Source organism: Apaloderma vittatum, unplaced genomic scaffold (assembly GCF_000703405.1).
Source record: "Apaloderma vittatum isolate BGI_N311 unplaced genomic scaffold, ASM70340v1 scaffold42160, whole genome shotgun sequence".
Classification (NCBI taxonomy): domain Eukaryota; kingdom Metazoa; phylum Chordata; class Aves; order Trogoniformes; family Trogonidae; genus Apaloderma; species Apaloderma vittatum.
In genome coordinates this window covers 1-9,174 of record NW_009697031.1, presented here as the reverse complement: position 1 = coordinate 9,174, position 9,174 = coordinate 1, and the positions used below count along the sequence as shown (strand labels likewise).

Here is a 9,174-nt window from a genome sequence, read left to right as displayed (position 1 = left end):
ATGGGCTAGGAGAACATCTATTGCCAACCTCTCTCTTTTTTTTTTTTTTTTTTAAATAAACCCTGTTATCACTGTTGGTAGTTCTGTAAAACTGTTTTTCAGCATCTTCTCTCTGCCACACATTGCCCTTCATTTCCAGTCACAATCAACTCAGACTTCATTTTTTTTAACAGAGAGAGGAAAGAGAAAATGAAGAGAACTTCTAAAAAAAAAAACAAAACCTTCCTTCAGCTACTTTTGAGCTACTCTCAATCTGTAAAAGTAAGACAACCTAACAGTAATTAGCAGCTCAGAAACAGCTATCCATCAGCCTGACTTCTTTAAAGAGCAGTCAGCTACTGATGGGATTAAAAGAACAGTCAATCCACCACCTTTTTCTTTTAACTAAACTAGAGATTAAATGAAATAGGGTAGGGGAAATACATCTTTCAAAGATCGGAAGAGTTAGAGAAAGGGGGTAAGATCTCAAACTGTACCAAGAAAAACCTCATTCAGCTTTCTGGGTTGTGCATCTGCACTTAACCCACAGGTCCACTTTTCCTTCCACTCCACTGTGAGGTACTACATCTGTAACACCAGTGCCATATCACACTGCAACTACGTTTTTCTGATACCTGTATCGAGTACCCAACACACTTACCAGGCTCTGCTAACACCAGTAGATACTAGGCAATTTAGATTAGGTGTCCTTCTTGTAACAGTTCAGCAGAGCTACGTAATATTCACCAGCAGCTACAGTATTTCCTTGTTAGAAAGTAATCATATATACTGAATACAGACAGACACACAAGCTGTCAAGTACTGGGCATTAAAGCATACAACTACCCTCCAATTTTTCTAACTTCACTTTGATTAACGTGAAATGGAACTGATTTCCATCTCAGTTAAGTTTCTTTAAAATACCAACTAAGAAACCATTTATACATCATAGTTTACAGAACAGCACACAAACTATCATACCAACGGGTTTCCAAGGCATTCATATTTAAACACCAGTGTTTAGGTCCTGCTGCAAGATGTTCGGAGATTTAAGTGTCATTTCAAAATAATGCAGCGCTAGTTATGATTGTGTTTGAAGGAGCAACAAGGAGCTTCAGATCAACCACACTTACCTACACATGAAAACAAGAGCAACCTAAAGAGACAATTAGACCATAGATTAAAACCACAAGAGCCATCAGTAATTGAACTGACGCTGGCAAGGCTGGTGAACAAACAGTCCGTTGTGCTTGATTTGCCGAGAGTGGCAATCCCTGGTAAGGTTTTGGCGGCGGAGACCGTTTCTGTTGAGATAGTGTCTTTCGTTATGTTCTTTTATCCAGTGGGAAGGACGAAAGCTCTTGTTTTTTTCCAGAAAAGCTGAACGAGTAGCAAGAGCTGTGACATAGCAGTGAACACGCTGTGCTGTCTCATTTCGGGCCTCCAGTCTAGAAATGTAACAAGCAGGTGTCAGTTGTTACTGAGGTGCATTCGAAAGACACACAAACTACAATGGGCAGAACAGACATCAACACTCAGCATTTCGAAAGGGCACCTTTTTTCTACTGGACAGAGATTTGGCCTGAGGCAAAGTCAAGACAGTTTAGGAAAACCACACTGGCAAGTAATGCCTAGTGCTGCTCACTCACTTTTTGTGTGAGGGCACCAAAATAGCTTTTAGGACTTCTGATGTCTTATATCGTCACACCCTTCCTTCCCCACCCCACCTCCCTAAGCCCAAGATGCCACACAGATCGGAAATATAAAGGCAATGCGTGTCACACTGCTCCAGCTTTAGAAGACCTGGAGTTATCGATCAGGCAAAGTTTGGTTTAAAATCATTTTGAACATAGGTGGCTCAGCCTGAAAACAGAAGCTCACTAAGGAAATGGTCTTTGGATTGCCAGCCACACCAGTAAATCCAAACAATGCTCACGTAGAGGGATGGAAAAGATAGACCAGTTGTGACACACACAGGAAATAATTTCAGATCGTTCCTTAATGAGCCTTCTAGATTTCATGAGCAGAGAGAGTCAGCAGTTTTGGCAGACCCTTACTCCATCATGCACTAGTGAAAAACAAACCAGCAGCCTATGCAAGCAGGGACCGACATATTGAAAAAGGACTTCCCTACCTGACAGAACAATCACTGGTGTTTCCTGAAACTTCCAAGGTAAAGCTAAAAATAGCACAGTAGTTTTAAAAGCAAAGCAAATCCCAAGTCTGAGCACCACAGCCGCTGAGAGACCAGTGGCACCAGGGTCGCTTGCCTTCCCGCTCCCTAACCAAGGGCCAACAGCCAGGTGTCAACTCAGTGGTGCCCAGGAAAGGTGTCTTTTGCTCTGGTATAACAGGTCTCTTGGGAAGTCTGATTATCAGCACTAGTATGACTCTATAATGAAGTCTATTGTGGAACAGCTTGCTCTTGGGGGGCAATCACTCAATTCACACTAGAGCAAAATACTCTCTTTCAGTAAGGGAATATTCCCTCCCTTCTACTTTATTCTTTTGAATATCCAAATCCACTTGCTTTTGGCTCCTTGGGTAGTTTGATAAGACTGACTGAACTCTACAGGCTTTGCAACAGCCATGCATGACCTGCTGGTTTTCCCCTGTTTGTTCACCATGTATTGTCCTAAACACAGCACTTGAAGTATGAAGAAAGAAATAAGTGAATAACATAGCAAAAGTCAAAGTGCCTTATAAATACTTTCCATGCAGAATACACTAGTTTAATTTACATGAGGGTGCCTGCAAATTTGGATCTACTGTTTCATCTACAGGGCGATCCCTTAACATATCCAATAGTGCTGGAGGTGGAACTCCAAGTGAAGCCTTTCTGGGGAAAACCTCAAGGAGCTAGGAAGCCACACCACACTCATTAGAACCTGTATTTCCTAAGCATGCCCTTGCTGCGTGTCATTAGTCAGCACAGGGCATCAACTGCTAACACAAAGTGTTGTGGTTTGTTATGGAAAAATATGACTAACCTGACACACAGGAAGTTTATACAGCATCCTTTTGCTTTGAGAGCAATTTAAAAGGAGTAAACAGATTCCCTCCAAAAAAAAGGAGGTTTAAAATTGGATTAAACTGGTTTAAAATTTCTGGTTGAAGATATTTTATCTTTTCCCCTCTTTTATCAAATACTCTTACAACACCAGTTTGCAAAACAACTCTCTGCTATTTGGTATCTTTAAGTGAAACTCGGATAGTAGAAGTGGTTTGCATTAGCTAAAAGACCATGTACTCTTCCAAAAGGTAGCATTTTGATATCTTAGTGGTTGTCTTTGGTAGCACAGCACTAGTGAGCCCCAGGCACTGAGAGAACAGGGCTGATGAGCCTCCATCAGTATTGTCAAAATGCAATTTTAGAGGGGCTGTGTCTAATGCCAGCCTGCCACTACATACATTTGCTGCTGTGCTGCCGGCATCTGTTTTGCTAGAAAGCATGTAAGTGTCCTGCTAGATGCACTACAGAGCCAGACCTCACAAGAAGCATTATTCAGACCCCACCACAATTAACATTTAAGTAATTTTTCTGCACTTAGCATTTCGGCTTGTTAAAGCAGATTTAGTTAGGCTTGATCAAGTAACATCATTTGGCACAAAGGTTAGTCCTAGAACCAGTATTGTTTTGGCAGACAAGGCTCTAGAGGAAGCAGTGTTGCTAGCAGCCTGATCAGACAAAAAGCATCGCCCCAAAACAGTAGTACTTACTGTGCCAGTGTGCCTTAAGCAGCTTTTCTTGGCCCTACAATGTTAAATGGCCAACCATTAAACCACTAAAGACTTCAAAATAGCTTTTGAAATTTACTGTATCAGTGTAAATGATGTTCCCAGTTTCTATAGTCTTCAGACTTAAGTCTCCTCCCTGTTCTGCCACTCCAAATAAGCTATTCAGAAGCCTTGATCCTCTGATGAGGCAACAGAACACAATTCAGTGTGAAGAAACTTAATCACACAGCAGTGGAAGATCATCACACCTTTAGCTTCCCCATACATTAAAGCAGCTTAAATGTACTACATAACATAAGACAGGATTCTTCTCCAGAAGAATTGAAACCAGTGTCCCTAGTTCAAGTCACTGAGAAGTCAGTATCTGACTTCATGCGTCACTATCCACTGCAAAATGTTATCTATGAACTGGTCTACTGTCTTTCACTGGGCCATGCCTCAGCCTATAATTCTCTCATGAGTTCCTTCAGACCCTCATTTTAAAGGTGCTGCAGGCTCATAGCTTCCTAATTTAAGCATCAAGGGTCAAGCTGAACTTAACATCATAAACTGCTCTCCCCAAATAATTACACAAAGCCCCCCCAAGATTACCAGTATGAACGCTATACGTCAATATTACACAGCAGCACATTATCCCAAAGTTACCTGTTTCTTTGAACTAAGTACTCTAACTATGGCAAGGAGCTGATCAGAGAAGTCAACGGGGACCTACTGACAGCGACCCTACCGCTACACTCATCTTCCTCTGTATAACAAAGCTTAGTATACTACAACTTACTCTTTTTTCTATTGTTTCTAAGGGTAAGCACCAGATAGGATGAAAAGCCACTATTTGTTATTAAGCGAGATTGACAAAAAACACAATTCTTTTCAAATCAGTGAAATAAAACAAGCATGGAGTCATGATGGCAAAGTAATACTCTACTTGTATACATCTGTGCATACGATACTTGCATAGCTGTATATACTGGACAGTTAACACCAAAGAAGCAGTGCATGGCAAACATGTCTCTGCAACAACCCCACATGTCCAGATATTTAGGACCCAAAATCTAACTTCTTACCTTGCTAGAAGTAGAAGTTTGGCAGCAAAAATTTTTACATTGAGGGTATTAAGTTTTGTGGAATATTTCAGTTTACTTTTGTTCCACAAGCCACTTGGGGAAAAATTTAATCCTGTCCCAACCTATCACTAGGTTGAAGAACAAAAAAAACCAAAAAACCAAAAACTCCCCAAAAAACAAAGCAGACTTCCCTGTTAGGATAATTATAAGTCAAGGTGACTGGAAGGGTACTCACTAGCAGTTATGAAAAATACACATAGCTATGAAGGGGACAAAGTGCATTCAAATCTATGCTACCAGCTATACACTTAACTGCCACCAGTTTCAACAAGACCAGAGCATATTCTGAAAGTGAATAATTAAACCCTATAAATATTCATTGTAGTGTCAAAATAGCATACCCAACTGATTCTTGACACAGTCATCTTGTGTAACATTTTTCAAAGCAGGCAGGCAGCCCTGACCACCCTACCCACCTTGTGTAGTATTCACGCTCTAGTCACTTACTCTGAAATAAGCTGGAAAATTCAGGATTAAGTGTCTAAGCTGATCAGGTAGAAACCAGATATTTTCAGCAAGAGAGCTCCTTGACAAGAGAAGTCAGACGTACCTGGGACTACCGGGGCTGTGAAACTCCTCATCGCCACATCCAGTCTCACTGAGGCTGTGGCAGGTATTGTGGACAGCATAAACAGACATGCTGGGATGCTCAATAAGGAGGTTCTCCATTGGACTGGTTTCCACTTTGATAGTGGTTAACCCACCTGCAGTAAAACATGGGGGAGGGGTAATAAACCAGCTCTCCTCCATGGGACACGACTCAAACTGGATGAAGCAAGACTCGCTGGCCTCTGGCAAGTGTTCCAAGGGTGACGGTAAACAAGAGAAGACAGGTGAGCCATCTGTGGCCGATGCTTCAGCAATGTCTGCTTCCTCCGCAGAGCAGTTAGTGCAAGTGTCTGCTGGAGGTGGCCGGCAGTCAGCGGAGAGGAGCCCACGGGATGTTGGCAATTGCAGGAGGTTGAAAGCAACAAGATTGCATGCAGCCGGAAACGGGATATAAAAAAAAAAAAAAGAAAGAAAGAAACAGAAACCCCTATTAATACATATAAAAATCATTTTTTTAAAGCAAGGGGCGGGAGAAAGGGAGCTCCCTGATAAGCTGTGCTACACATGTAAACCAACTGTTATCAGTAAGCAATACAATTGCGTAATAAGTCAAATATATTTTATCTGTACAGGTGGTTCTGCTGAAGCCTGTGTCAGGCTTATAAATGTGACATCATTTTTCTCATCAGCTTACATAACATGTTTTTGATACATTTGTTTGCAATACACCCTACACTCTAATGCACACTGGTTTTGCTTAAGTAAAGCTTCTCCCAAGCTCCTGTTTTCTTCATGTGGAACTTAGACAAGTAAGAGCCAGAGCAGGACAGAGGCAGAGTTTACGTTTGTCAGACGTCTTACCTATAAAGTCAACCAGAATCCACTCGTCGTCTTCCTTCTCACTGAACTCTGGCTCTTGGCTGGATAAGCTATCAATCTCTCCCATGAGCATGTTATTTAACCTCTGGAACATTACTAAGGCAGGAACAAGACTTTGGCTGGTAGGTCTTTATATCCAAGGTTCAAGGCACAGCTCACACTGTACTAGCAGAGTGGCATAGACTCGAGATTAAAGTGCATAGATGCTTTATCAGCTTAGGTATGGGACATGCAGAGGCATGACTGGTAAAAGTTTATGCGAAACCTGCAAAACATGACGACAAAGGTCTTAACAACAAAGCAACAGGTCACATCCTTAGGGAACAAATTAAAGAAAACTCTCTCATTAGTGCAGTCCAAGGTACCAGTGAACATTTTTTTCCACCCCTTAAGAGGAGACACAGCTTCACTGGCAGTCGCTGCTCCAGGCAACACACCCCTTCTGCTGACACACCCTCACACCTCTCCCAGGGGTGCCCAAGGCACTGTTTCTTCTCTCTCCCATCACGCACACAGTTCAGGACAACCGCCTTCAAGTTAAAAAAGCGGGAAGGCACGTCCCACCTGCAGGTTCAAAGTGCACTACCTAGTTACCAGCAGGATCATTTTCACAGCAAGCACCCAACTACTTATGTATGGTAAATCTAAGTAACTAGGCAAGTAGCTTGTATACTTAAGACCAATTCCTACTTCTCAAAACAGTTCCCCAAATCTACTTGTAATGAGTCACCATAAGCTTGAACTTTACATTTGGCAGTTAGGATGAAAAAAATCTCATTAGTACTGAGAAGTTGAATGTTCAATCACCTCAGATGAGCAGGCTTAGAGTCTTTGAATATTTATGCATGAGCCAATAAACAGAAGCCATTAAAGCAGATGAAAAAGTAAAGATTATATGTGAAAAATATTCACCAGTTTAACACACTAATTTCACTATAGTAATATCTGAACTACCACAGTATGTCAGAATTATTACAGACTAAAAACCTGCTTCATAATTAAATAGGGAAGAAGATACGCATCTAAGAGGGCACAAGTGTCTGCATTCAGAAAGGAAGCAAGATGCACTATACTAGACAAACATAACCACTAAAGGAAGATACAACCTATAAAGAGTATTATTTCACAGAATCACAGAATGTCAGGGGTTGGAAGGGACCTCAGAAGATCATCTAGTCCAGCCCCCCTGCCAGAGCAGGATCACATACAGTAGGTCACACAGGAACGTGTCCAGGCAGGTTTTGAATGTCTCCAGAGAAGAAGACCACTATACCCTGCTTCACCCTATAACTTTCAGGCCACACTAAAGGGTCATTTTGGCTTCCTACATCAGGAGGTGCAGGAGTATAGTCCCACTATACTTTGTGGGACACCAAACCCCATCACCTACTTGTTCAATGCAAGGACAAGCAGCTGCTTCACACAGTACTGCTCCTATACACATTTATGCAGCTACTTCCTTATTCAAACAGAACAAAAGGATAGGATTAGAATTTAAAGTAGCCTTCAGAAGCCATATGAAAAAGTACAGTGTAACTCAAGAAGTTATGCACTCTAGCTCTTCGACAGGAACTATCAGCTGCAGGAAAATATTAAGGCCAGGAACAACTTGCTCAGCTGCAATAGTGGCAAAAGGCTATTTTTAAGGACCACACTTGAAACTGAAACAGCTGGGCTTTCTAAAAGACCTACAAGAATGATGACAAATCTAAAGAAAAATGATCAAATTTTAAAAGGTGGGAAAGTTTAACACAGGGAAGGAAAATATGACAATAGTAATTGACTACATGAAGAAAGAGGCAAACATTTATTCCCTCCTACATTCACAGCAAGCAGAAGTGGGTTTTAATTACAGTAAAGTTCAATTTTCAGTGGTTACTAGCAGGAAGCACTTTTAACCATTAAGGTCGCTAAGCCCTGGGTGGGTTACCCAAGGAAGTGCCAAATGCCCACAGTTTTCCTAAGTATTTTCTCGAGGAGGTTTGAGCACTTGAATTACCCCCAGCGCCTGCCACAGATAAAAGAACTGGACTCTAAGCAAAAGCCTGAAGCCTGCAGCTTTCCGGTTATCGTCCACATCCATCCTTAACTCCCTTCTGGCAAAAGGCCTAGAAACAAGAGAGTTCATTTTTTTTCTTTAGACTAACTAGCAAGCCACAGTGTAATTGCTGATCAGCACTGGCTCCCCCCACACTCCCACATGCATGCGTTGCCTCTTTCCTAGATCAAGACTGGAGGTACCTTCAGGCAGAGGCTGTTTTTTTGTTCTGTGCATAGAGTGGAGCAAGATGTGAGCTCACACAGAGTTTGGCTCTGCAGGCACCATCAAATAATTAACCTCCAACAGGCAAGGGAGAGATCACTGGTCCTGAGAAGGGAAGCCAAACCGCTTTGGACCCATAAACGCAGATCGAAAGCAGCCTGTCCCGTTTTCCCCTTCCCCCACGCCAGTGGAGATCCAAAAAACCAAAACTATCTGAATCCTTTAGAAACCAGCTGACGTTTTCACATCCTCGCGGAGAAATGCCTTCAAAACCGCCCCGCTTGCCCGTTGTTGTGCAAGTCAGACGGGGAGCAAGAAGTGCGGCTGGTACCGGGGGCCATCGTCAGGGGAGGCAGAGGAGGGGGGGCGCTGAACTCCCGCCCTCAGAGGGTAACCCCCAGCCGCAAGAAAAAACAAAACCGGGAACAACTGACTCAGCTGCAGCAGTGATTAAGAGGCTGTTACAGATAACACGCCCAACGCATGTCAACAATAACGTAACGCCGCATTAAAAATTAACTTGTTTTTTTTCTTTCTTTCTATCCTAGCAGGGAGAGAAAGAAAAAAAAAAAGACAGAAAATAAGACACACCACCCACCAGACCACCCCTGGGGTCTCCGATCTCCCCGTCCTCGCAGCCCG

General features: G+C 42.5%; 1 protein-coding gene across 2 annotated transcripts; it reads right to left on the bottom strand.

Moving 5' to 3' along the window:
• Positions 1–1,069: 1,069 nt before the first annotated feature.
• On the bottom strand, positions 1,070–6,537 carry TP53INP1 (tumor protein p53 inducible nuclear protein 1). Of its 2 annotated transcripts, none has more exons than XM_009876793.1 (3): positions 6,252–6,537; positions 5,392–5,743; positions 1,070–1,427 (listed from the first exon to the last, which is right to left on the bottom strand). In XM_009876793.1, the coding sequence occupies exons 1-3, from the start codon at positions 6,361–6,363 to the stop codon at positions 1,178–1,180; spliced, it is 714 nt and encodes a 237-aa protein (XP_009875095.1). In that variant the 5' UTR covers positions 6,364–6,537; the 3' UTR covers positions 1,070–1,177. The 2 variants fall into 2 exon arrangements, with proteins under 2 accessions (XP_009875095.1, XP_009875103.1); XM_009876801.1 differs by having other exon boundaries at positions 5,392–5,740; positions 6,252–6,534.
• Between the last annotated feature and the right edge of the window lie 2,637 nt (positions 6,538–9,174).

Bases quoted from the DNA above. Each gene is read 5' to 3' on its own strand.
- TP53INP1 (XM_009876793.1), bottom strand. From the start codon at position 6,363: ATGTTCCAGAGGTTAAATAACATGCTCATGGGAGAGATTGATAGCTTA. The intron at 5,744-6,251 runs GTAAGACGTCTG...GGCCACCTCCAG, and splicing joins GATTCTGGTTGACTTTATAG to CAGACACTTGCACTAACTGC. The intron at 1,428-5,391 runs GTACGTCTGACT...TTACATTTCTAG, and splicing joins CACAGCCCCGGTAGTCCCAG to ACTGGAGGCCCGAAATGAGA.